This window comes from Podarcis raffonei, chromosome 11 (assembly GCF_027172205.1).
Source record: "Podarcis raffonei isolate rPodRaf1 chromosome 11, rPodRaf1.pri, whole genome shotgun sequence".
Classification (NCBI taxonomy): domain Eukaryota; kingdom Metazoa; phylum Chordata; class Lepidosauria; order Squamata; family Lacertidae; genus Podarcis; species Podarcis raffonei.
Window position 1 is genome coordinate 36,698,703 of NC_070612.1, and position 27,965 is coordinate 36,726,667.

The 27,965-nt window shown below is 39.4% G+C and overlaps 1 protein-coding gene across 5 annotated transcripts in view; it reads left to right on the forward strand.

The window, feature by feature from the left end:
* Positions 1-27,965, forward strand: part of SLF1 (SMC5-SMC6 complex localization factor 1) — a 33,663-nt gene that overhangs the window by 1,780 nt on the left and 3,918 nt on the right. For 4 of the 5 annotated variants that reach the window (XM_053409036.1, XM_053409037.1, XM_053409039.1 and 1 more), the window contains 15 exons: positions 169-244; positions 4,218-4,461; positions 6,402-6,564; positions 7,754-7,885; positions 9,592-9,645; positions 11,783-11,935; positions 14,820-14,986; positions 17,513-17,650; positions 18,460-18,619; positions 20,281-20,428; positions 21,671-21,816; positions 22,807-22,970; positions 23,484-23,617; positions 25,531-25,623; positions 26,227-26,409. In XM_053409036.1, the coding sequence (XP_053265011.1) occupies positions 169-244; positions 4,218-4,461; positions 6,402-6,564; positions 7,754-7,885; positions 9,592-9,645; positions 11,783-11,935; positions 14,820-14,986; positions 17,513-17,650; positions 18,460-18,619; positions 20,281-20,428; positions 21,671-21,816; positions 22,807-22,970; positions 23,484-23,617; positions 25,531-25,623; positions 26,227-26,409 (2,155 nt within the window). Of the gene's footprint in view, positions 1-168; positions 245-4,217; positions 4,462-6,401; positions 6,565-7,753; positions 7,886-9,591; positions 9,646-11,782; positions 11,936-14,819; positions 14,987-17,512; positions 17,651-18,459; positions 18,620-20,280; positions 20,429-21,670; positions 21,817-22,806; positions 22,971-23,483; positions 23,618-25,530; positions 25,624-26,226; positions 26,410-27,371; positions 27,627-27,965 lie in introns of all 5 variants that reach the window. The other variant, XR_008332810.1, reaches the window with a different exon arrangement.

Below are 27,965 nucleotides of genomic sequence, written 5' to 3' on the forward strand. Positions count from 1 at the left end.
CTGTAACCCGAGGTATGACTGTACTTTACAACATATGGTATTCATAGTGGTAAAATTTGAGTGCATGCTACACTCTGGTAAAAGAGCAAATTCTACTTCTTACCTTATTATTTTTGAAAATGTGTATGCAATTTTTAGTTTATGGTTGTGTGTTCTTTTTGTTGTTAGGAATACAGAGATTGCACTCACCTCATAGCAAAGAGACCTTGCAAGAGTGAAAAGTTCTTAGCAGCATGCGCAGCAGGTATGTATAGTGTGCTGTTCCTTTGCAGACAGTTTGGAAACTTCAGCTGGTGCAGAATTTGGCAGCCAAGTTGCTCAATAGGGCAAGATAATTTGAGCATATTACACTGATCCTGGCCTGACTGCACGGGTTTCCAATTAATTTCCGAGCCCAATTCAAAGTACTGGTTTTTACCTATGAAGTCTCAAATGGCTCAGGACCACAATACCATAAGGACTGTCACTTCCCATATGCACTGACCCTGTGATCATAATCTGAAGCCCTTCTTTGTGTGCCTCATCCATTAAAGGTCTGGAGGATGGCAACACGAGAATGGGCCTCTTCTGTGGTGGCTCCCTGTTTGTGGAATGCTCTCCCCAGGGAGGCTTGCCTGGCACCTTCATTACATATTTTTAGGTGACAAGTAAAAGCATTTCTCTAGAACCAGGTCTTTGACTGATTAACATTCTTTGGCCTTTTAAGTGTGTTTATTATGCTAGATTAATGTTGGCCATTGTTGACTTTAATAACATTTTAAAATAATAGTGTGTTAAAATGGTTAGGGTATTTTTAATGGTTTTAAATTACATTTAATTGGTAACATCTTGATATAAAGTCTATAGAGCGCTTTTGGAAGACTATTTTCTTGTAAACTGTATACAAGTTTGTTAAATAATAATACCTATACTCAGATTAAACATTTTTAAATTGTAACCATTAACTACTGAAGATGCACTGAGTATAAACAATCAGTTTATCAAATTAGTTACGTTAAAAACTTTAATGCATAAGATTTTTAAAAGACCGTTCTAATCTGTTACATGTTTTCTTGGCATCCACATACATACTCTTGGGGTATGATTGTTGGGGGCTGTTGCTGTTGGTTTTTTGTATCTGTGTTATAGATCTTGTTGCGATTTATGTAGAATTTTTTTCAGTTTGGTTGTGTATTTTTTATGTTTTATTTTTGGTTTATGACTTCTTTTGTTATGTTGTACAGGTACTTAGCATTTTTTTATGTTGTAAGCTGCCTTGATCATGGTTTGAATTGTGGATCGGTGGCATACAAATAAAATTATGCATATGTGTGTACATAACTAGAGTTCGTTGTGTTTTATATCTTCTGTGACCTTAAAAATCCTGCAGATACTAATTCTTAGTGAGCACTTTGGGTATTGTACCCATTTAACAAGGTTTTCATTTCATTTCTTCCATATTAGCCTAAATTTCCCAACAATAACTTCTCTTTAGCTTTCATAGTTGTGGTAATTCTCATTGATCGTTTAACACATTTTTTGCTAATGGCAAAGATTTTGACGAATTTGAAAATACCTTGCAATTGTTGGCATCCATCTGTTTTGAGAGATAATGGAGTATCTGCTGTAACTAGAAACTTGTAACTGCTACCTCCTGCATTTGTTTTTGCTGCGTTATCAGCACTGAAGTGACCTTTCCAGGGTGCAAGCCTTGGCAGTGTGTATGGAGGTCCTGGGCTGTCCATGAGCTGCCCCACTCAACCTCACTGATGTGGTCCAAAGGAAAGCAGAGCAATACATTTGGCACCAGCTTAGCTGCAGGAATTATCGGTAGGAGGCATAGAAGACTCCATCTAACCATCTTAGGGACTCCGGATTTGTGTAGGGTTTACTCCTTAGCCTTTTCCCCTCCCACATATGTCCCGTAAGGCAGGGGGTAGACCATGCAGGGAATTGCATTCCCAAACATCTAAGAGGGCAGCAGGCTTGGTTAGGCTATTCCAATTTGGGATGCAGGTGGCGCTGTGGTCTAAACCACTGAGCTTTTTGGGCTTGCTGATCGGAAGGTCGACAGTTTGAATCCGCACGACGGGTGAGCTCCTGTTGCTCTGTCCCAGCTTCTGCCAACCTAACAGTTTGAAAGCATACAGTGCAAGTAGATAAATAGGTGGTGGGAAGGTACACGGCGTTTCCATGCGCTCTGGTTTCTGTCACGGTGTTCCGTTGCGCCAGAAGCTGGCCACATGACCCGGAAAGCTGTCTGTGGACAAATGCCGGCTCCCTCGGCCTGAAAAGTCCATTTGCCTTTTACTGGACTTAACTGTCCAGGGGTCCTTTACCTTTTTTTTTTTTTTTGCTATTCTAGATCCCAACTGGATTTTAATTAAAACATCTAACGTGATAAAAATGGAAGGTATCAATAAGTTTAAAATCACAAGTTTTCACAAAAAATAGCAACTCATGCTCTCAGAGACCTGTGGATACACAAACTCCTCCTTTCAGCCTCTTCTTCATGTGGGTGTGAACCCAGAGCTCTTATTTGAACTGTGGCATCTCAAGCTCCATGAAATGACTGCACCTTTTTCCTTGCTGGCCCTAATGCCTGAATTCGCCATTCAGCATGTCTCCATTCAACCATGTCTCTTATTTCCCTTAAGCCTTTCCTCAATACTAACCTTTTCTGGAAAGCTTATGGATAAGCACCTAATCCCTATGGTAAATAAACCAAAGTACCCGTGCCTCTATTTCCCCCTTCCTTCCCCTGCTTTACTGTGTCTATTTTAGACTGTAAACTCCTTGAGGTAGGGACCTGTTATAACTGTTCTTTATAAAGTGCCATGCACACTGGACTATAAAGATCAATTATTATTTATATATTTTTCTTGTGTCAACATCAGTAATACAGAAAACGCTTCTGTCCTAGAATGTTAACTCCCTACAGACTTGTTACAAATGCACACTAGTGGAAGCTACTCAAAGGAAACTTGTGACTGATTTTTTTCCCCCGTACAAAATCTGAGTGTTTCAGGTAGCATGCCTTTGTGATGGGGAACCTTTTCACCAAGAAATATGAATACAGGGTAATGGTTCCTAAACAAAGAGGCTGAGAGTACCTTTCCCCTCCCCCTCCCTTTCCATCAGATGACTGCTGGCATGCAAAGCTAGCACCTATAGAAGTACCATCTGGTAAAACGTTGCCTTGCAATGGCACAATCTGCTCGGCTCAGCTGTAAAATTGATTAGGATCACAGTTTTAGCTGCTTCACTATGAAATATGCTGTAGTTCGTTTTTATGTAAAGCGTATGGTGCTGCTGTTACTGATTTGAACCCTGAAAGAATGGGAAAAAAAGGTTTGGGCAAAGGAGGAAAGGGGACAATACCATCAAAATCACATTTAAGCTAGCATGTTGAGTACATGATGTGCTAATAGAAGAGAAATCAATTTTGGAGGTGGAAGCTGCTGGTATAAAATAATTCTCTCTAAAATTTAATGTTTGACTAAGGTTATAGGGGCCTCCAGAATTAGGGTGGGCATGGCTATAGTTAAACTTTACAGAGTATGTTAGCTGGTGGATGTGTGATATTTATGGTTCACATTTTGAAGATGAAAAGTTTCAGAAGTATGAGTGCCTATCAGCTATATTTTTCTTTTAGAGCACATGCTGACAGAACATAGAATAATATATCTGAAATATGCTAATGCAGAATAAAAGAGGGGGTTTCTTAAAGAAAGAATCCACGTGTAGGAATGGGCAGGCATTTATTCTCCTGCTTGCAGTCCTTTGCAAAAAATCTGTTGATTTTTCAAAGCATTTCCCCACCCCCACCCCAAAAAGTATGGTTAGTGTTTTGAAAGCATGATTAAAGCTGCAATACTATACATTTACACTTGGAAGTAAATATATTATATTTTTGAGAATATATTATGCATAGAAACTAGTGTATAAGCATGAAATGTTAATTAGTACAAAGTTTCACAAAATGAATAGACACATTTTTTAAAAAAGCTAAAGAATTCTTACCCAAAAAATTAGGATCACTATTTTTAATGAAAATGTGCCAAAAAAAATTAACGTTAAAGAAAAGGCCAACTACTGTAGTAAGAACTTACATTAAGATCCCCTTTTTTCTGCCCTAACAGAGGTTGTTACTAATTTTTATATTTGATCTTCATTTGATTGCCATTTGTCTGCAGAAAAAAAATTCTTTTGTGGATGACAGTTCATTTGCTTTCCAGGAAAGTGGATACTAACCAAGGACTACATAATTAATAGTGCCGAAAGTGGCAGATGGCTTGATGAAACAACTTACGAATGGGGATATAAAATCGAAAAAGTCTCCCATTATTCACCTCAAATGCAATCTGCACCTAAAAGATGGCGCGAAGAGCTGATACGCTCTGGTGCTGCAGGGGCCTTTCACAGATGGAAAGTTGTCCTCCTTGTTATGAATGGTGATAAACTAGAGGATTCTTTGAGAAGGTAGGATAAGACTTCTTAAAACTGAAGAAATTAATATGTTAATTCACTTTGATTTAGATGAAAATAGTTTTGTGGGTGTTTTCCTCCCTCTCACTTACTCTGGTCCACAGCAATTCTGCTACAGGGTCGCTTCAACTATAATGTTTTATTTATATAGAGATAATATTGGTGTAGGAGAAACTGTTTGCTATGAATTGTGAAGTGCATTTTGGATGTTTGGGGGTTTCCCCCCTGTGAGTTAGAAAGGATACCCAGTCGCACAGCAAATTAAATAACAATGCCACAACCGATTGCGTAGAAGAATCTGCACAAGGGTTACTTTCATGTGGACAAAAGGTCCTTTTCTTCAGTCTACAACTTTGTCTTGCAAAGATCTTGAATATGTTTTTAGTAATTGGAACAGATATAATACTGAATTCCAAAACCAAACCAGTGTGATTCAGTGGAAAGTATTGGACTTCGTCCACAGAGACCTGGGTTCAAATCTCTATTAGAAGCTCAGTTGGAGACCAAGGACAAATGATCTCAGGATTGTAAGGATAAAGTGAGGTAATTCATGTACGCTGTCCTGTGCACCTTCAATATACATTCTTCAGAATTTATTTTTAATTTACTGTTTTCACTGCTAAACTCAGCAGTTATTTTACTACTTTTCTTTTGCTTCTCTTTCTGCCCATAGCTCTCCCCATCATGGTTGATTGTGGGGGGTTAACAGGAGGAGATGGTACTTGTATTACAGTGTTACGAATCCACCTGTACTGTTGTACCTGGTGTCCTTTTCTTGATGAAATTAAAATTAGTTTCCTTTACTAGTAAACTGTACAATTCAAATCACATATTGTCATACAGACTTAGGCCCTTGCAAGCCTCAAGTATTTAATAAGAGGCGTACAAGAAAACTCCAGCAGAATTGACAGCCCCTTTCCCACATGTATTTGTGTTGTGCTGATTTTCCAACATAAACTCTTTGGGGGAGTCCATGTGGTGCTTTCACACCCTCATTTAGCTACAGCGAAGGAGAGGAAGCAGCAGCCTCATTGTGCTGCGCAACAAACTATAGGTAGAAAAAGGAAGTAGTGGGATGCACTATTGCAGTTTGCATCATATGGTTGCAGAATGGGGCCAGGTGTTCATACTGACTGGAGTGAAGATGGCCTAGGTTACACACAGGAGCCAATAATCTGGCATTAGAGATTTGGGGCTTATCCTAACAGGTGCCCTGCTCAGGTCCATGCTTCAAAGTTCTGTGCCCAAGCAACAAAAAGCAGTTCAGGTTTTCCATGGATTGACGTTGGCTCCGATTCAACTTTAAAAAACAGGTTTTCGCAGCGGCAAAAAAAGAACATTAAAGCGTTGACCATGCCTGTAAAGTATGGATAAATCCTAACTGAATTAATTTTTTTGTGAAAGGATCATCTTATGTCCGCTGTGCTTCCTAGGCTGTATTTGCATTTGCGTGTGTGTGTGTGTGTGTGTGTGTGTGTTAGGTTTGGTGTTTCTATCAGTTTGCTCCCATCTGAAGAACAATAAACTTACTTGGAGAGAAGAAAAAAATGGGAAATGAATATTGTCTATTATGGTCATTCCCATTTCTGCCCGTTTTTTACATGGGACTTTTTCACACAGTTGGCTCTTCGCATGTAAATCTGGTAGTAATTTCTGTTGATCAGTTTAAAAACTGTTGTTTAAAAACAACAACCACCAAATCAAGCATTTTGACTATATGAAATCTGTTCAGTTTTAAACTAATGCATTGACAAAGCAAATATGTGTGTTTCTGATAGGAATTTTTTAAACTGCATTTTTAGGTATGTGTTCCCTTACCCCCACCACAGAACTAAAGAGTAGATTTATGTTTCCTTTTTTGTATGTTGTGTAGGTTTTAAAATAAGAGTTACATTTTATATTTCCATCAAGTTTATATTGTTTCATTCCTACAGAGTTCTAGAAGCAGGAAAAGCCACAGTCCATGCAGCATTAAGTGCACCAAAGGACATTACTCATGTGTTAACCAATAACCCAGCATTAGATCAAGAAAGAGAGAAGCATCTCATTGGTGTTCCATACTGTCCAGTTGGCTATTTAGAAATTTATCTCTTAGAGGCAAGTACACTTAATATAATGAGAATCATAATCGAAATACATTATTTTAAATGTAGCTGTTGATTTGTGGCAAATTTAAGAGTCCAATTTAAGCCAAATTATCATTGGATTAATATTTCAACTCTGATTTTTGTTTCGAAGCATTTAAATTCTCATGAATACTTCAGAGTGAAAATTATCAGACTGCTATTGTATCCATCATCTTCATTAGATTGCATACAAGACAGTGAAGTATAGCAGCATTAAGGAAATGTTGGACCGTGATTTGCTTTTGTGTGTTTGAGGCTAGCAAATCCTGGCAAGGTTGGAGTTGGAGACCTTGTGACAATGTTTGCCAGGACTTCAGACCACATGTCTGGATCAGTACACTATGTATGTTGATCACCTAACTGAATGCCCACATCTAATAGGGTTGCAAGCATGTTTTTTTCAGCACTGGATTTGGGGTTGCCCTTGGTAGTCGAACATGATTGGTGCATTTAGTCTATGTCTGCAATCCCATTAACATAAAGTTTTGAGCAGAATGCACCTTCCTATCCAACTCAGGATCCAGATGGGAATGGAAATCATTCACTTCCTTGGGCCTCTTCTTGTGGTTGTTAACAGCATATTACTGAAAGCCTTGTGTGTGCCTTCCTGAAGATTGGGGCCCATATATTGAATGCCTGAACAAGCTCTCTTTCTAATTATATTTTCACATATTCACAGCTGTTTCAATAATAGAGCTCTCCTCTCTAAGCCAGGGGAGGCTAACTAATGGCCCTTCAGATGTTGTTGGACTCCAGGTCTCATCATCCTCCACCAATAGGACCAATGGCAGGAATGATGGTAGTTCCGGTTCAGGAACATTTGGAGGGCCACAGTTTAGCCACCTCTAGGAAAAGTCCAAATTGCTTGAGTTGGATCCAGACTACCTGCAGGAGGAACCCCTGAAAATGAGCCCCTAAAAAGCTGCTTCAGAAAAATCAGGGGATTCCCTGGAACAGGATGACAAGAGGGCACTGGGCACTTTCTTCCAGCGGGGAGGCTTCTTCTGGATCTCAATTCCTATAGCAAATGGAAGAAGTCATTCCATTCACCAAAAGACCAGGCTGGACCCAACCCATAGTGTTTTAACTGTAATTGTCTGTGTTGCTGTATGGCCTCTCTGTATTTGAATAGACAATAATATGCTGCATTTATCACCCAGAAGGAAATTAAAAGCGATGCTGAAAAATACCAGGAGAACCATCTTAAACCCAAACAGTCAAGAGAGGTGATGACTGGCAGGCATCTTGCTGAAATGAAAAATGAACTTATAAAGCATATATATTCTGAACAGGTAAAAACTAGTCTTATGTACATTTATTACTTTTATAGCATAAGTCAACTGAAGAAAAAAGTCTCCACAGAAATAAATGTGGAAGAAAGCTGATTGCACTGTGTTAAAAAAACTAGTGTATAGAGGTTGGGATCCACTTCTTAAAGTCTCATCGAGCAGAGCAGGTCCAATGATGAAATGGCTGTTACAAATGCAAATAGTGAAAAACAGAGAATGCATGAGGTCTTGTGAAGGAATCATGAAAGGAATTCTTACAAAAGGCATGATGCCATGTGATAAATCAATGAAAAGGATTTAAAAGTTTTAGAATTATACAAAAATGATATAGGCTCAATATGTCAATACTGCTTTAATGAAAAACTGTTATTAAGTTGGTGGAGAGAACACGCACTGGAAAAATTCTTCACCTTTCAAATGGGACTTCTTTCTATCAAAAAATCAATCATTGTGAGAATTGGAGCTATCTCTGGGTTTAACTACCTTAATATTTAAACAGTGTATTACACCCCCTTTACTCTCTTAAAGAGATGAATATTATGCACAACTAGGTTAACTGATACCTACTTTGGTAGGGGTGCAAACAGAGTGAAAATGTGGTGGATTATTTTTAAAATCAATATTTTGGATTAATTATTGGTAGTTACTCCCTGTGCGATGGGACTTTCCTTGTCCCCTACTTCTATCCTCCTTCCAAAGCTGCTCATGAACAGTAGGGAGCCCTTTGGAAAGGCATGGGATGTGGCGTAGGGGACTGCAGCTAGAGGAAGAAAATTGTGGAAGCACCCCCTACACAAGCGGATGTGTCATTACTTGTGATAGGCTCAGTTGGATCCTAGCTAATGAGTGGCATCCAGCAGTTACAAGAGCAGAAGTCTACTTAAACAACTACTCTTTCCTTTCTGCCTACATCGCAAATATCATTGACTGCATACTGCTCAACTGTCCCGAATTGAATGGGACATGATGGAATTACAGAAGCCATCTTGGCTTCTCATTGGATCCCAGAATGTCCTGTTTTTTGGTCTGGTCAGCTGGATCCCATGAGAGCTCAGGACCCAAAAAATGAGCACCCCAATTTTGATCAGTAGGATGTTGGAGGGTATAGGGCTATATTGGTGGGGGGGTGACTGCAATAGGGGGAAATTGTTCAAATTGAATGGAGGGAACTTTTTCAGTATATGCATCCAATTGCATACAGTCTAAATACCTGAGTTTGGCTCTGTGCTGTGGGACACAGGCAGCTGTTTGTGTATATGTCTGCCAACATCTGGCAAATTTTACTTGATTACTTTTTTGTGTTTTACCCGTAACTCTCTACCCATAGCTTGGTAATGATCTTGGAAAGGACATTGTCTGAATAGTGAATCTCATAAGAACTGCAAAATGCTGCTGATACCGAGGACCCTCCCAACTTATTCCGTGTATCCAATGGCATTTCTTTACCCCATGTGCTTACTCAGCAGCAATTCCCAATAAGGCCTGCCACTACCTCTTACGATGTTCACAAAATGCCTCAGTAACTATCCCCTATGAACCTATGACTGTAAACCTCAGTCGTCACCCCAGAACTTGGTGAAACTAGCTTCCAAGTAAACAGCTTTAGGATCAAACAATTTCATTTGTATTGTTACCATGCACTATGACTGACAAATTTCGAGTAAGCATACATTCTTATTTTAAACCAATAATTTGCTTTTAATTTACAGGCTATGCTAAGAAAATATACTCAAATAGACCAAATGACTGAGTGCAGAAACGTGGTAAGATATGGATACTGGGCTGGGAGGGGAGAGAGAGAGAGAAAGAGAGAGAAAGAGAAAGATGATGCTGGAATAGTTTTAGTTTCTTGCCAGTGATCGGGTTTCAACAAATGCTACCTTTAACTTTAAATATTATGCTAAGTAAGGAGAGAGGAAAGGTTACGAATGGTGGTGACTTCATAGTGTGTCTATCACAGCTCAACATACACATATATAGCACATTCATGCATGTTTTCTTTATTCTACTTCAAATGCTGCAGCTTTCAAGGGCAATAGAAAAAAACACCTAAAAAGCACTGGCATGCATGCAGAACAAGCAGTCTTTCTGTTGCAGCTATTGATACTCCCACATATGTATGAGTATTCAAACCTGAAGGAGGTTATGGCTATGGACTCTCCGCCCCTTTTCCCCATGTCTTGCTTACAAATATTGACTGGGTGCACTCCAGGTTCCCATCTGGGGAATCTGTTCTTTTTAGAATTGCAACCCCTTGTGTTCAAATGACAAGCTTTGCTGCCAATGTAGAATGCGAATCCATCCTTAATTAAACGTATCTGTGTGTGCTGGATAGTGTCTGCAATCCAGAGAATTAGCTGAGCTCACACTAAAAGATCCTACGCCCACAGAAATTGCCACATACAAATGTTTTACATAGCAACCCTTTGGATCATTTCAGAGTCCTCAGCATGGGGCAATTAGGTAGGCTTAAATATCTGCACAGCATATCTATCTTTTATAGCTTTTGAAATTCACAAAGGGATATCCCAGTGCTTAATGTATAATTTATGGTAATTCAGCACTTGCTGCTCTTCTTGCTTACGATGGGAGTTATGCAATTTATAAATCTGGAACGCAGCTAGTTGTGATTTGGGATAGCTCTGTGAGCTAGAGTAATGATGTGAGGTATATGCCAGATTTATAATTTTGTTTTATGAAAGCACCCAGTGAGTCATGCACTGATCCTCCCACCAACTTATTCCTTGGAGATTGCAATCCTGAAACCCACCTGTACATCACCCTTTAAGAAAATTAAGTTTAATAATAGATGTTCTGCAATACAACATAATTAAACGAATAACTAAAAAATGAATAACTTTCATTTTTATTTCTTACTATCCTGTGTTAAACAGCAAATATGGTGGATGTGAGGATGGAAAGTATTTAGAGGAATACCTGGGATAGACCTGGGGTATGACATTGGTAAAGGATTGTTGCTATTCCCAGTGGGTTAATCCAGTAGGCCAGGGGTGGAAAACCTCCAGCTCACAGGCCTAATAGGCCTGGCAGGGGTCCCAGTTTGGCCCATCAGACCATTTTCCCCAAACCATGCTCATCATATGTGATGTCAGGTGTGGGGAAGGTAGAGATACGGGAACCTTAAAAGTGCCCTCCTTGATTATGCTTTGGAGGAACTTAGTAGTGCAGTTGACCCCTGCCCAAAACAGAGCATGTCGAACTCTAGTGGGCTTATCAGTGCCTATCAATGGTAATAAGCAATAACCTCAAGCCCACTGGATTGGCTGTGCAGCTGATTCCTGTTAAAAGCAAGCTTGGAGTTACCATCTCTCAGCTTGTCCCACTACAAGGGAAAAAATTGTCACCAGGCATGTTGGGTGATTGACAGGGGGCACGGCCCCATCAACTGTCAAAGTGGCTTAGTGGGGTTGGGGGATGCAAGCAGGCAGTCTGTTTTTGCATTTTATTTTTTGTTACAAAATTTGCTGTTCTTTTCCATTTTTTTTAAGTAAAGACTTTGTGTTAGGGTTTCAACTTGGATTTATCAATTTTTAAAGAATTGATTGACCAAAGAAGAGTCCCAATTAATCAAGCAACAGACTGTTTAAAAGCAATCATTTTTAATACATCTATACTTATAAAAACTATGGATAACTGTTTTCTCTTTCTCTGCCACACTGGAGGAAATGTGACTTCTAAAACTATACCTAGTTTGGCACTTTTGTGCATTCTCTAAAAATAAAGGCTTTCTTTGTGCTTTAGAATTGCCTCAATTCATATGCAAATACAGTTTAATTGATTAACCAACAAACTTAGGAGTTTCTTTAAATGGCCCTAACTTATGTTTATGTGTATCTAATCAGTGCTTAATCTTGTAATTCTTAGTCTTTCATTCCCTAGGTAAAAAATACTCGCTGTTCTGGAGGAACCAACAATATACTTGAACTAGTAGATGACCACTTATTTCCTATAGCAATCTCAGAATTTTTATCTGGAAAAGATCTGATTCCTCCTGCTAAACTTGTTCACTCTCTTTTAGAGCACATACTTCAGGTGAGAATGGCAGTTTATGAGAACTGGTACATTGCAGTGGCTAAGAAGGAGTGGCCGGGTCACTGGTTTCTCTTGTCTTACCTTAGCCAACTGTTTGTGCCTTCAGCACCTCATCTTCAAAATTAGCTTAATACAGTACTGACCTCCCTTACAAGGCTGTTGTAAGGATTTTACTCATACTACTATGTAGGTACTAAATACTATTGTCGGATATGAAGCATGATGTCAATGTAAAAGAGGTTGATAAGTTGTTTTTCCTATTTCAGTTGCTTTTATTTTTAACCTTATTTTCCCATTTGTTTTCCCCCTAGTTTGATGCTATGGATTTTAGTATTTACCACACTAAAATCCCAGTTAATGTGTTTAGCACACAATGCACACTGATTTTGCTATATGAATCTTTCCTGTAGTATTGAAATGCTAGCCAGTTTGGCAGGCTGTGTTGGGGAGGCACTTTCCATTGTAGTGAATAAGGAACTTGCAGGAGCAGGAGGCAATTACATCCCTTTCCTTGTGAATTCTGACATCCATGCCATGGTAATAAAGGGCAAATGGAGGTACCATGACCTTTCAAGCCACTCTCAGACCTAGAAACTGAAAGTTTTGGAGTTGGCTGTGATTACTTAGTGGCCAAGAACACTGAGTTCTGACTTCAAAACCAAATTCCAGCAGTTAGGTTTGGCTTGCCATTCTTCCCTGTTTACAATGTATATACTCTGTTTCCATGTTAAAAAAAGCTGTGTACAGTGGTACTTTAGGTTATTATCGTATTTTTCGCCCCATAGGGCGCACCTAGTTTTTTGGGGGGAAATAAAGAAAAAAAATTATTCCCCCCCCCCAGGCGCGGGGCTGGGGCGGGGGAAGTTCGAGCTTCCCCCGACCCCAGCCCCCAGAACGGGCTGCTGTCCGCAAGCCTAGGGAGCCTGGCGGGAAGTCGCGCCGGGCTCCCAAGGATTGCGGAGAGCTGCCCGAAGCCCAGGGTGTGCTCCTCTGCGCTCCTCAGGTTTTGGGCTGCAGGCTGCTGTCCACAAGCTTTGGGAGCCCGGCGGGAACTCCCGTGGGCTCCCAAGGCTTGCAGAGAGCTTCCTGAAGCCTGGAGAGCAAGAGGGCTTCAGCGAAAGCCTGCATTCGCCCCATAGGACACACACACATTTCCCCTTCATTTTTGGAGGGGGAAAAGTGCGTCCTATAGGGCGAAAAATACGGCAACTTAATTCGTTCTGGAGGTCCGTTCTTAACCCGAAACCGTTCTTAACCTGAAGTGCGCTTTTGCTAATGGGGCCTCCCGCTGCTGCCACACCGCCGACGTGTGATTTCTGTTCTCATCCTGGGGCAAAGTTAGTACAAACCCAAAGTGTTTGTAACCCAAGGTGTTTGTAACCCAAGGTACCACTGAACTCTGTCACTTCTGACAGACATATATCTATGTAAAGGTAAAGGACCCCTGCAACTATGGGGTTGCAGCGCTCATCTCACTTTCAGGCCAAGGGAGATGGCGTTTGTCCACAGACAGCTTTCTGGGTCATGTGGCCAGCATGACTAAACCGCTTTTGGCGCAGCGGAACACCATGATGGAAACCAGAGCACACGGAAATGCCATTTACCTTCCTGCCGCAGCGGTACCTGTTTATCTACTTGCACTGGCGTGCTTTCAAACTGCTAGGTTGGCAGGAGCAGGGACAGAGCAACGGGAGCTCACCCTGTTGCGGGGATTCGGACTGCAAGCCTTCTGATTGGCAAGCCCAAGAGGCTCAGTGGTTTAGACCACAGCACCTCCCGTGTCCCATATATATCCATGTAGGAAGAACTAATCAGCATTTTTTAGGTAGCCCTCAAGCCACCCACCTCTGGGTGCCAGGCTCAAGTGAAACAGCAGCCCTTCTTCCTAGTTATGCATGCAAGTCTGGAGCATTTCTGATTGCCCTATGTGAAATGTATGTAGCTCACTGGTAAAGTACATGCTTTACATGCAGAGCATCCCTGGTTCAATCCCTGGCATCTCCAGGTAGAACTGGCAGACACACCTAGAGCTGCTGCCAGTCAGTGGCAACAGTACTGACTTAGATGGACCCAATGATACAAGGCAGCTTTTGTATATAAGGACCTTCACTACGGTGGATTCCTAGGTTTCTAGGCTGCCAGTCTTCGGCGTAGAAAAGAGCTAGCACTTCATTCCCACCAACACATTGAAACTGATGGGCTTTTAATTCATACTGTGTAAGTGTAAATTGTGGGACGTAGGTGGTGCTTTGGGTTAAACCACAGAGCCTAGGACTTGCTGATCAGAAAGTTGGCGGTTCGAATCCCCGCGACGGGGTGAGCTCCCATTGCTCAGTCCCTGCTCCTGCCCACCTAGCAGTTCAAAAGCATGTCAAAGCTCAAGTAGATAAATAGGTACCGCTCTGGCGGGAAGGTACATGGTGTTTCCTTGCGCTGCTCTGGTTCGCCAGAAGCGGCTTAGTCATGCTGGCCCCATGACCCGGAAGCTGAGCGCCGCAACCCCAGAGTCTGTCACGACTGGACCTAATGGTCAGGGGTCCTTAACTGTAAATTATTCTTAATGGTTTGGGATTAATGGTATAAGATTACCTGAGAAATCTACATACACCACTTTGAGTTTCATGATAGAAAAAAGTGGGTTATAATGCTGCTTAAATGGCAGATCCAATAAAGAAAGATGGCTTAGTGATATATATAGATAGATAGATAGATAGATAGATAGATAGATAGATAGATAGATATAGTGTGGAAACATTGTTGAAGGGTGGTATGTATTTTAAAACACCATTGATTTGTCTCAAACTAGTTAATTTCAGTGGCAGGAACAACAGGTGTAAGATTGGAGCAGAGTGATAGAATGAGATGTGTTCATGTTTGATTACAGGGAAATTCAGACCCTGCACTTCCTGTTCAGTTCTTTCATATCATGTATTCTCTTCTTCAACACGATCCTCCTTGGAAATCACCTTCTATGTTAACATACTACCTGGAAGTTCTTCAATGTCCCGTTTGCATGAGGGGAACATGGCCTCTGTTAGAGATGCTTGTGAGGTAAGACCACTCTGGAATAATTACATTGGCCTGATTTGCACAAACTACAGTATGGTTAACAAACAATAGTTAAAGCTGATGCATCTAGTAAATTATCACTTAAACCTTGATTTCCATTAAAGGAGACACAAGAGCTGCTGTTCACTTGCAGCTCTATAGCTTGTGCGTGGTAAATATTCCATAACCATAGTTATGGAGGGAATCCAAGTTTGCTCATAATACTAAACCTATGGTTAATGTTAATTAAGATTTATAAACTACATGCTTTTTAATGAGGCACTGAAATTACAATAGACTATGAAAAAAGTAACTCCTTCTCATGGAATACGTACAATGTTATTTCTTAACCATGTATACTCACCCCAATATTAGGGAAAAGTGAAGGAAGGTGGCTTGGGTTGTTGTTTTTTACAATCAGGTTAGAGTGTTGGACTATGACCTGGGACACCAAGGTTCAAATCCCCACTCTGTCGTGAAGCTCACTGGGTAACCTTGGGCAAGTTAACGTCTCTTAGTCTAACCTACCTCACTGGGTTGTTGTGAGGATGAAATGGGGAGGAGGAAAAGCGTATACAATACCTTCAGCTCCTTGGAAGATAAAGGTGATATATAGATGTAATAAATAAGTAATCTTACTTTAAGGGGGGTAGGAAAGTTTGGGTGCAATCCAGATAATAAAACTGTCTGGATATTGACAATTTTACTTGCTATTAATTTCAATGGGGTTTAAGCATGCCTCTTTAGAGCACTTCCACAATGTTCCACAGATTTAAGTTGGAGCACTGTGTCAGAATTGTTCAGCAGATTATCAGTGTGTATGTCAAGTCAATGAGGTTTTATCCTGCATTTTTCAACCTTGAAAAATTGGGTTGAAAATTGCATCACATGATTTTTATTTTTCCTATTTTTTTGTATGTATTCACAAACCACTCTGTCAGGTGTAGTACTTCTCAAGCCCATGGGACTACAGTATAGCATAAGTATAATCAGTTGCTCAGAAAGCTCTTGAAATATTCAAGTAAAAAATATTTCATATTTGTAAGATTTTAATTTGACTTTTGACTAAAGTGGCTTATGCTTTCTGAGCCTTTTAGTTCAGTAAAAATATGAACTAAAGGAAGATTGAGGTTTTTTAAATTACGCATGGTGCAGAGAAAGTGAACAGAGGTAAGTTTTCTTCCTTTCATAGTACTAGAACTGAGCGTCATGCAATGAGGTTGATTGGCAGTGGATTCAGGAGAGATAAAAGAAAGTACTTCACACAAGGCATAATTAATTTTGGTTTATGGAACGCAGTGCCGCACAGTGTGTTGACTGCTAGATTAGATGGCTTTAAAAGTGACGTAGTCAGATTAAAGATGAGTAAGTATATAAACTGTTATAAATCGTGAATTGCTGTATCATCCCCCATGCCCTGCTTGTGAGCATCACAGAGGCATCTGCCTAGCTACAATAATGGTGGAAAACTTGATGGAAATGTAATTCTGGGTGTGGAACGTCAAGACTAAGATAAAGCAATTGATGGATGGGATTTAGGCATCTCTATCTCCAAAGGAAGGTTTTTCTCCCATTCACAGAGGGGAGTTTGATCCAGTGGAGACTCCTCTGCTAACTGGTTATTCCCATGTGCAGAAGTGGTTTTTGGCAACATCTCTGTACACTTCTGGAGGATCTCCCAACCCTCCCAAGAATGTTTTCAGGTGCTGCAGGGTGAATGAAGACTTGCAGGAAATTGCTCTTGCCCATAGGAGTTTCCAGATACTGTAGTGGATTTATTCCTGAAGCAAGACTGGATCCAAGTCAGTAAATGCAGTGAAGAACTTTCAAGTTTACTGTTTTTCTTTAGGTTCAGGAATTTCTTGAGCTCATTGTAAAGTCCTCAGAACTTGAATGTTTGCATTTAAAACAGCTAACAATTAAAGTGATATATTACAAGCAAAGCATATACATATATGTACATATACGGTCTGTATATATGAAGACTGTTGTAAAAAGCTGGAAGCCAGACAATTAGCTCTTTGGAGAGAATAGGGGAGCACAGAGTGCTGAATCCTGCCCTTGGTTTTCTCAATCAATAGGATTTCATCATTCCTGTCTGCAAGCTCCATATGCATAGCCCAAGCAGTGGAATCAGGCTCAAAGCACACTTTCTGTTTACAATTCCTTATTTGACTGGGGATTTGTGTATTTATTTGGTTGGTTTTTTAAAAATTTAATATCCTGCCCTCTATCTGAAGAGTGCAGGTTGGGTTACAATAACAAATGCATAGAAAATAAAATAGCAACACTTTTAAAGTAAAAACAATCTGTCAGTCCCTGTAGCCAGTCTGTAAACATCTTTCTAGATACTTTATGGAACCACAGGTCTTCTGCTGGCACCCAGAGCTGAAAAAAGGTTAGCACTGTGTGGAGCTCACAGGCACCTTAGTGGAGCTGGTGAACTTTGGGCTGTGGGGACAGAAAGGAAGATCAGAAAATATCCTGATTTATCTGACCCTTAACTATTGCTTGTGCTTTCCCCACCAGGTCTTGCCTTTACTGCAGTAATATTTGTCATTCAGTCCCTGTTACAGAAACCACAGATGAGGCAAGAATGTTTCGCAAAACACTGTTAATGTTTCTTATGAATGTGTTCCAAGATGAAGTAATAGCATTAACAAGAAGGTGTGTTTCAATGAATGTTTTTATCTTTTTAATTTCTAACCCATTTTTGTATCTTACCAACAAATTGTGCCCAAAGTACATTGTACTACCCACTTGATTACTTTTCCTGTACTTTTATGTCAGTTTTTAAGAAAGCTATTCTGATTCTAGGTAAATGGCCAGGTATGTTTCTAAACTTTTTTCAAAAATTATTTTACACATTAGTTCTTTAATTTACATACACACACACACACACGTGCTTAAGTGTGTAAGTGTTTAACATTGCAGTTCTGTGATTTTTCTTAGTCTAGGCTTAGATTAAAAGCCTTTTTTCATAATGTGCACATAATACTTAGATTTTACTGGAGACAATTCTGGAAATTACACTGTAACAGCAAAAAGCCTGAGGCTTGTAACCTCTTCCTTTATGTGGTGGTATGGTTCTTTGTTCTTAAAGTGCAAAAATTCAATTTTTAAAAATTAACATTACAATGGGCTGTATCCAAGATTAGCCATACTCAGAGTAAACCTATTGAAATTATGGGCACAACTTCAGGCTATGAATTTCAGTGGGTCTTCTCTGAGCAAAACCTAGGTAGATACAACTCTATCCACTGTTCCCCCCCCCAAGTTTGGGGGGTTCAATATACTTCATCATGCCTGAATATCACTCTGGATTGTAGCTAGAGACATCATTTCTATCAATGTTTGAATTCCGTTGTAATTTAAAACGTGCTAAATTGCAGATTTTAACAGAAGATATACTGTGTGTTATGTAATCATTGTAACGAAACAGAAAAACAGATTTAGGAATTATTTTTCTTTTACAGTTTGTGTGAAGAAGATTCACAGCAAGCACAAGTGATGCCACAAACTGTTCTTCTGGAAACATTCTGGTTAGGAAGTGAATCGGTGCTTTTCACAAAACGTATAAATATTCTAGTGGACTGGGTCATAAATTCCTATAGAGAGAAGTACAAGACAGATGATGTGAGTGATTTATCAACTATGAAGAGTAAAGAAAGCCCAATAATGTCTTTTGTGTTTTGCTGCTTTCTCCCAGGACTCTTAATAATGTTCCATGACTGTATATGTTCCCTACTCCCTAGAACAAGACTTTTGTGTTGTTGTTCCCCAGATGGCCTTAATCATTGTTAAAGGTTATTGTTTATTGATTTCAGTGGGTCTTCTCTGAGCATGACTTAGCTGAATATCTCCTTTATGTTGGCACTGCCACTTAACTGATTAGTAATGTCATCTTAAGTATGTTTTGAAACCATGGGTTGACCTTTGTTTAAAATCCTAGTGAAAATGGATCCTTGGAATTGTGAATTTCTTCTGATGAATGCAAATAAATTCTCTCACAACTGATGTATCTGAGAAGCTGATACCTGAAAATCTTGGTTAACAGCTTATGTCATAAGAGATTTCTGTAATCTCCAATATGTCCTCAAAGTAACAGACTCTTTACCCTTTGTGTCGGTAAAGATAGATCTAAAAGGGTTCCCCCTGGTTTCAAGTAAAATATGCAAAATGGAGAGCTTGGTTCCTGGAAAACAGTTGCCTAAGACAAGGTTCAAAATGTCGCGGAGCTATGATTAAGTGAGGCATACGCTATGCTATTTATTTCAACATAGCCAGACTTTGTAATCTTTAATTAGAAATAGCTTGATGGGAGCTTACTTAACTCTGAGCTCCTGTAGCATCAGAGCCAGTGCCCTTTTGACAATTTCTATACAGGGGAATCCCTGCTGTTGCATGAGTCAGCTCCTTCCAGTCTGTTCTGCCCCCGCAACCCTTTCAGCACCAAAAACGGCATGCGTGTTAGTAGTCGTGTGAGGAATTGCCTGTACTCATGAGTCAAACCACTGAAGAGAACCATCTAGTTTTAAATGCAAGAATTAATTATTTGAATCAGTTTCTTATTTTTTTTTAATCAAAAGGTGGGTTTTGTGGATTGCAAAGTTAAATTATGACAACTGCTGGAAGCATGGTGATTGTCATTTGTTTTAATACTCATATGGAAGACCTGGTTAATTGGAAATCAACTATATAATCAACTATACTAGAGCCTCACAAACAAATCGCAGAATGTAAATTCTCCCTATGTATCAGCCTGTAGTTTTATTTTGGATTAGCATGGCGAAACAATATATTAATTGGAATAAACATAAGCAGGGTTAATTTATTTGGCCTTCATTTTAGCTCCTCTAGGGGAGTAGTCTGTCCTCCTCGAAATATTTTAGCAGGGGGCATTTGAATTCAAGAGTAAGTTGCTTGGTCCAATCCTGGCGTTGAAGTTAGCAGCACATGGTAGCAGGGCCTCAGCATGTTGAATAGAGCAATTATCTGTTCCATCCAAGCATCAATCCAAGCACCTGCAATTTGTGCTTGAATGTTAGTGGATAAAGATTGGTCATCAATAAGATTAAATATTTCAGCTCCCAATCACATGAACAAACAAGTCATAATCTTCTGGCAAGATTGTGGTATAATTAAGGAAACTGTAGTAAGACCTGGTAAATTTCTTGGAGTTACAATGCTCATAGGGTAGACCACTTGTGTGAGCAGTTTAAAATGGATGAAACAGACTTCTATGTTAAGAAAAAATATAGTAATAGAGAGATTTTAAAGGTGATCTTCTCTTCTAGATCATCAAGCATGAAGTAGCTGACCTGTTGAACAGAATTCTGGGAGTTGTGGTCGAATACTGGATTCTTTCAGGGTTCCTAATAGACAAAAATATGTTACATCCTGTAGCTGCTGATCTTGCATCTTATATTGCCATTTCATGTAATGGTAAGATTGTAATATATTTTGTCATACACATGCGTAGTGAAGAAACTCTTCAGTTCTCTGTATCTAAACCAGAATACTGTAGTTGGAATATTTGGCTGCTTATTTCATCACTTATTCCAACTCGGTGTGTGAAGCCTTCCTCATCTGTGACACCTGAATTTATCCTTGTCTCGTCTTCATTATCTCTCTCTCTCTTGGTGTTCTTCCCATGTCAGAATACTTTAGCTGGCATTTTTAACTACCAGCTTACTTCCCTTGCCTCTTCTTCTTTCTTTTTTTTTAATAGGCCACTGGTTCTGGTTCTGCACTGTAATCTTACAGCACTACTTATGCATAGAAAGTGTAATTATTATTAATGTTTGCTAGATAATAAATAATAATGTTGATGGTAATAATAATGATTAGGGTGTTTCCATAAATAAATCAAGCACCTCATGTTTGTAAATCATAAGCAATTGGTGGAAGAGGACGCGAGAGTGCCCAGAGCAGTACAGGCAATCTTCCATATATTTCATTGTCATTTTGCAAATGGGGACACAAAATTGTGCATTCACTATCTGCATTGCCAAGAGTAGTAGTGTAGGGAGTTACTGTAAACAACTAATTGTATATTTCACCTAAACAGATTATGTAATTCATATTAGAGCCTGATTGCTAAAATGTAAAGTTTGGGTATCCACAAGCATGCTGGCAGTATAAAATCTCTGTCCTAGTACAGATTTTAAAGTTTCTTGTATTGTAACTTTCATGAACAAAAATCTCTCCATTAAAAAAAAAACCCAAATCCATGCAAGCATGGATTTTACATACTATTTTAAAATGGAATTTACCTTATATTTTAAGTACTTCAGCTTTGCAAACCTGTTCCTCTTAGCTACTGCATAATGTGTTTTCTTCAATTTGATATCTGGAGTACTATGTCCAGTTCTCTGCTGCCACAGGTGGGAAGACTAGGTTCCCTGGGTTCAATTTACAGGAGCATAGATTTCAACTGAACGTTGGGATAAGCTTGACATTAAGAATAGTCTGACAGAAGAACTAAAAGAAGTAGCTCTCCCTCTCTAGAAGCTGGGCAGTTATCTGTTGGGAGTGCTGCATCTTTCTGTTTCTAGAATTTGGCAAGCAATTCTACAGCTGGTTTAGTAATTCTAACAATTTAGGAATAGCAATTAAAGGACAGAAATGCAGCAATAATATTCTCTGTACTCCCTAACACTTTCTTACTGTCTCCCTTTTCTTCAGATTTTTCACCACAGGAATTAAAAACGTTCATTTCTTCTATAACATCTCTGTGGCTTGAAATGTTTGTTGCAGAAGCAGTTTTTAAAAACTTGCCATTCCAAACCAATGCTGTTGTTTCTACTGAATTGCTGTCTCTCCAAAAAATGGTAAGTGTCATTTGTACTAAGTAATATCTTTCTTAATGCAAAAACATTCTGGCCTAGATCAAATGCAATGATCTTGGTCCAATAAACCATTCATTTTTGCACCAGGAATTAACTATGTGCCTGCATGCTTCATCCTCCTCTCTGACCTTCTTTCCTCCATCCCTCCCCCACATACACATTAACTCAATACTTACTGGTTTGTTAAACCAATTTTCTTGTGGCAACTGAACTGGGAAACTGATGTTTGAGCTATTCCAACCATGATGTCAGGTATCAAACCATGATAGCAGCTAGACAGCTGGTATTGTTCTGGGATTGGGGGAGGGTTCTAAAGGACTCTTTAGAAATGACTTCGCAAGTTTTCCTTCCGGCTCCTCTGTTCCTCAATGTCAGGATACCCCTAACTGTCTTGCTTCAACCTCTCTTCCTGCCCCCCTAATTTTATACATATCTATATTTAATCTGTTCCTGTTGGGAATTTTTGCTTCTTTCCAATCAACAGAAATTGGGTACTAGTGTTGCAGGACTTAATGGTAAACATTACAAACTAGACTTCCGCTGGTGCAACATTGGATCCAGCCCAGTGCATCTTACTCTCATTCCCCATGGCAAATTGCCTTCTGCTGTAGTGCAGCATATTTCCCCCGATTCCAACACATGGATGCTGCTTTCGAGCATGTACTTGAACCCTAAGCGCAGTAGCCCACAATACAGCTAACCACTCAAAAGCCAAAATATGTGTGAGAAGAGCAAGTCCAGTTCCCAGCAGCACCCTAACAACATAACCTGCATAGGGGTGTGAGAAACTATATGGGTCCTTAAGAGTTTCACACCATAAGCTTTACTTTAAAAGGCTTTTGTGAAGCCTAGGTATGATAATCTGGAAGATAAGCTTTAAATGCAATAAAGATCTGGAGGGAACTGTTAGCGTTGCTAATTACCAGATGTCATATTTAACATAGCTGGACTAAAGTTTGACTCTTGCAACAGGTTTGTTCCTATCTGCCTGCTTTACAAGTTGGGTTGTGTGAGCCAAGGATACACAAAGCAAAGAAAAGGAAAATAGGGCAATGGCCTTGCCCTAAGTCTCAAAGGGCATTACTGATGCTAAATGGTGATAAGCAGAACCAAGCCGAAGTGCTGCCTGATGTACCGTAAGTAATACCTATAACATCACCGGTTTTATTCTGCTTTGGGGGACAGCTTCTGACCTGACACATTTCTTGAACTTTATGTGACCTGTGTTGTTGTCTGCAAATTACTGTGACTGGCAGAAAGCTCGGTTTTAATCCTGTAACACATCTGGGAATGGTAAGACCTTTTTTCCCCTTTCCCCTTTCCCTGCATATATGTAGACTTCACAGACTATACATACTTTCCCACTATTAATGTAAATTGCTTCCCAGGAGAAATAGAAATATTCAAGAAATAATGTTTTTAGAGTGAGCTTAAGCCCTGTATATTGAATGATTGGTGGGTTTATTACAAGCACATACTGTATGGAATGTTTCAAAACTACAGTGACTTAAATTTCAAAATATGAAAGCATGTAGATGTATCTGTCTGCGAGAACACTTGTTACTTCTGAACAAGTGGGGTGTTGTTGGTTTTTTAAATGTAAATAATGTTCAGTCTTTTAACGTACTTTTACCACTTCTTGCTTTTAGTATACAAGGCACTGGTAACTCTGCTTGTGTTCAAAAGAAATTGGGAAACAAAGCTGAAGTTGAGATGATGCGCAGCAAAGATAATCATCATTTTTCAGGGAAGGAGGGGACTGTTAACAAGGTTAACGTTAAACGTACTGTGATTTCCTAACTTATGCTTAGTACTTCACAAGTTTGCAATCCGTAGTTCCACATTTGGCCCCAGTGAAGATGGAGCGGTATCTCATTATTGCCATAAGTCAAACATGGATTTCTTGTGCTATTTGTTATGCAATGCCCTTTTTTTAAAGTTGGGGATATTATTGTCTGCTTTTTTTAATCAGTCAAACACACACTCACACCATTTTCTCTTGAGTTGTAAATTGAGACTGCATCCTAAAATGAGTCCATTCCAGTCATAGCCTTATTTCACTAATCCACTTCAACCTGTGCTTGGAAGAAGCAGCATCGTCCTCTGATTTGAAAGTCTAATTCAGTCTTCATCTCTTTCCGTCCTAGACGTTTTGCAAACAAAGACTGAAGTGTATGCTGAATTACATAGCCCCATTAAGCATATGGACTGTTTTCTTCTAGGCATCGAGCCCAAGCTATGAAATGCATTTGGATTTTAGTTTTAACTACACTAGAACCCAAGCACTTGAGTTTTAAATAGCACAGTACAGTAGTTTGCGCAGGCTCTGTTCAATACACAAATGTAATAAAATGTACTTATATGCTTGTACCTGTCTTAAATCAATTTCTGGAACTATTTTTAATATGAATTTAACCTAGACATATATAATTATTGCCATTCAAAGCGCTCCGAAGTATAACGGTAATGGATATCAGAAGGGAAATTTTAGAACTATATGCTAAGCTATTGGTAGAGCCAAAAACAGCAGAACCCACATTTTGCTTGGATTTAAATTTTATGCCCACCCTATGCCACAGTCTCTAACTATATCAGCAAATGCACTGATAAAAAAATTATCTGATTTCCCTCCTGGTGTGCTATTGGAGAGGTAAGACAAACTGATATATAATTACTCTTAAAAGAAGTGGCTAAAATATGATACATTGGGAAAGATAGACTTGATTATTGCCCACAACGGACAACCAGGCACTCTGCATAAGAATAATATCCTGTTGAATATAAATAAGGAAATTTACTGACCCAGTCCCATTGAGCAAATGTGGGGGTGGGGAGGGCAGAATGTTCTCATTTGGGTATATTTCATCATTCACTTAGAAACGTGTTTTTTGTCAACTCTTGTTCCAGTATAATCAGTGGACGAAAACGTAAACAAATATCAGAATTTTCGTTAATTGAGCCACTACCTGTAAACTGCAGTCAGTCTTCACTGTCTTCCTTCTCTCTTTTTTTCTAGGTCTAAATGTGTGTGTGTGTGTGTGTGTGTGTGTGTGTGTGTGTGTGTGTGTTCCCTCTTCTTAAGACTGCTTCATTCTTCTTAATCTCTCTCCCTCTCCCTCCTCCACCCCCCCCTTTTCTCTCTGGTACTGTAGGCAAGCCAGACAGCCTATTGAGAAACAGCAAACCATCTGTTAACGGATTTGAAGTTCTGAATTATACTTGAGTGTGTAGAGGCACTCGTGCTTAGCCAGAAACATTCATTTGAATTAAGCTACAAACGCTGTGTAAAAAGAACCATACACTTAATGTAGGTTCATGAATAAATTTAAGGGAGGGCAACTGCGCTCTAAACTTTTATTGCTTCAAAACCAAGCATTTTTGGTGTTCTGTGATCATTCGGTGCTTTTATAATGTGGTTGAAGCTTTACAGCTTGAACGGGTGGGTGGGGGAGTGGGAGAGATAATTCCTGTGTTAACCCTTTAGCAGTGCAGTTCCATTGCTGGATCTCTGATGGAACAGAAGCTCTGTGGGCTTTTTGAGTTTTCTTAAAAGGTATTTAAACAGGACAAAGGGAAATCTTATTCATTACTGAGTGCTCTGGCGTGTAGCCAGATCTCCTAGTTCCTGCGCTTTGATTATTTTCTTCAGTTGCCATTTTGCCTAGACTGGTATAATCTATTAATTCTGTTTGCTAGGAGAGACTGCCCTGCATACTGCTTGCAAAAGGAACAATGTGGAGAGATTGATTCATCTTCTCTCTCTTCCAGGAATAGATATTAACGTTAAAGGTAAGTAGTTTTATTTTCTTCCCTGAACAAACACATTAAGCCTCCCAAATAGCTGTGATACTTGTGTGTTGGCAGAGTTCTTTTCATTCCTTGTTTTCCTGCTTTGGGATTATGAATTAAAGCAAAGATTTTATGGATAGTTTTGTGGCTAAAGCTTATTGATTGCACTTAATTGTCTGCATGGTTTTTCTATTAAAGCACAGTCGTGGTTTAAAATAATTCATTTCTGGCCTTTTTATAGATAGGAGGATAAAAGCTGTGAATGGCTTCATAGTCAAGATTTTTATGTGAAATTCTGGTCTGAACAGACCCGGGCCAGTGTGTGGTTTTGACTGCAGATGCCTTGTTCTTACTTTAGCAATAACAAATACGATGCTTTGCAGAAAAAAAGAAACAGCTTCATTGTAGAATGACACTGAAGCAGATCTTTGCCTCATTTCATTTTAAAAGTATAATACAGAATTAGCATATTGATTTCTCAAAATATTCGTCATAGCACTAGTTAGAGGGGGGAAAGGGTAAACAGAATCTGAACGACAATATTATGAACATCCTGCTACTAATTTTACTGTTTTCTCAAACTTCCCTTGATTTGTAATTCAGACTATGCTGGCTGGACGCCTTTGCATGAAGCTTGTAACCATGGAAACACTCTGTGTGTCCGTGAAATTTTGCAACATTGTCCAGAGGTAAACCTGTTCAGCCAAGTGGATGGGGTGACTCCCTTGCATGATGCCCTGAGAAATGGACATGTAGAAATTGCCAAGCTTCTACTTCAGCACGGGGGTGAGTGTGTTTGTGTTAAATAAGCTTAGAGAAATTTGAATCTGTAAAAACTGCAGAGTATTAAAATTTGAGGGTGTTCTTGATGTGATTTTTGAAAGCTAGAGGTTTTCATAAATATTGATGTGCATCATGCCATATTTATACTCATTCATCTTGTCAGTTAAATTATTTCAGTAAGCCCATAACTTTGGCTGCTTTCTCACATTTGCTGAATTGCAGATTTTTTGTAAAAGCTGTATGAACAAGCAATGATGTGGATTGCATGCCTACCAGGCATTTTTCACAAAATCTGGATTTTAAATTAATTTTTACAATGTACTGCAGAAATGGTTAGCTTAACTGCTTTGTGCTGCTTAATTTCATGGTGTTTCTGCTTATATTTATGGTTATCCAAACATTTGGGCTGATAATTCTGCTTCTGAAAAGTCTAGGTTTTTAAAAATTGGAGGGGAAAGGGTTAGAAATAGCTTACTTTAGAATTTTGCATTTTTTTAAAAAAACCCACTTAAAGCAGTTCAAAAATTACAACATTTTGTGTATACCCTCCATGAGATGTCTTCCCCTCACAAAGTACTCATCTTCAAAGGAGAGAAAGTATATCTATTTTAGAGCGTTTGTGTGTGCCATATATAAACACAGAGTTTATGTAGCTCATACCACTACTCTGCATGTCAGTTTAATTTCACATATTTCATGTTTTCAGCTTTGTTATGGCTATACTAATTCTGGTGTGTGGAGTGCAAAATAATGTTCTGTACTTAGATAGCTTTTAGCTAAACTCAGCCAGAAACACAAACATTACACTGGTTAGTCTGTTTTATAAGACCTCTGTGCATTTGCAGTCTTCTCCTGCCCCCTAAAGGCTACTTTCTTTGTCTCTGGCTGACATTCTTTCGCAATCAATACATCCCTTGCTCTTCTCCCTCTGTGTGCTTGTGCTGAACCTTAATGCTGTCTCCCAGGTGTTTTATTTATCTACCGCACCATGCGACTGACACGCCAAGCCAATACCTGGCCTCACTTCAATCGGTCTAAGTGATGCAAGAGCCAATATTACCGAAAGCCCAAGTCTTCAATAGAACGTGGCATTACACTGACAGATGTGCATTTTTTCCTGGGTGTCTGTGAAGAATGGGCAGCGGATGATCCCCTTGTCCTAGGGGAGAAGATCTGCTTGCACTTTCATTCATCAAGGTCCTCTTGCAACGGTGCAGACGGTGTGTGCAGAGTTATCTTGGCTGTCACATGCCAGGCCTTCGCCTGTCAAGCAGTTTGACAGAAGCATGGCAGGAACTATGCTGCACATTCAGTATACAATTGCTCATTGTTGGTAACTAAACTTTATAGAGTCCTTTGGCACGTCCCTCACCCATAAGCAATCCTTTTTAGTTTTGAGTTGTTTTTTTAATCTACACTATGATGCAATATCTACATTTGAAAATTAAAATATTGCTCTTGTGTGCATGGCCCTCTCTCTGTAGGCACACAACCTGTTAATTTTATTGATGTGTTATACCATCCTTTTCCTAAAGAGCTCAAGGGGGGCATTCATGTTT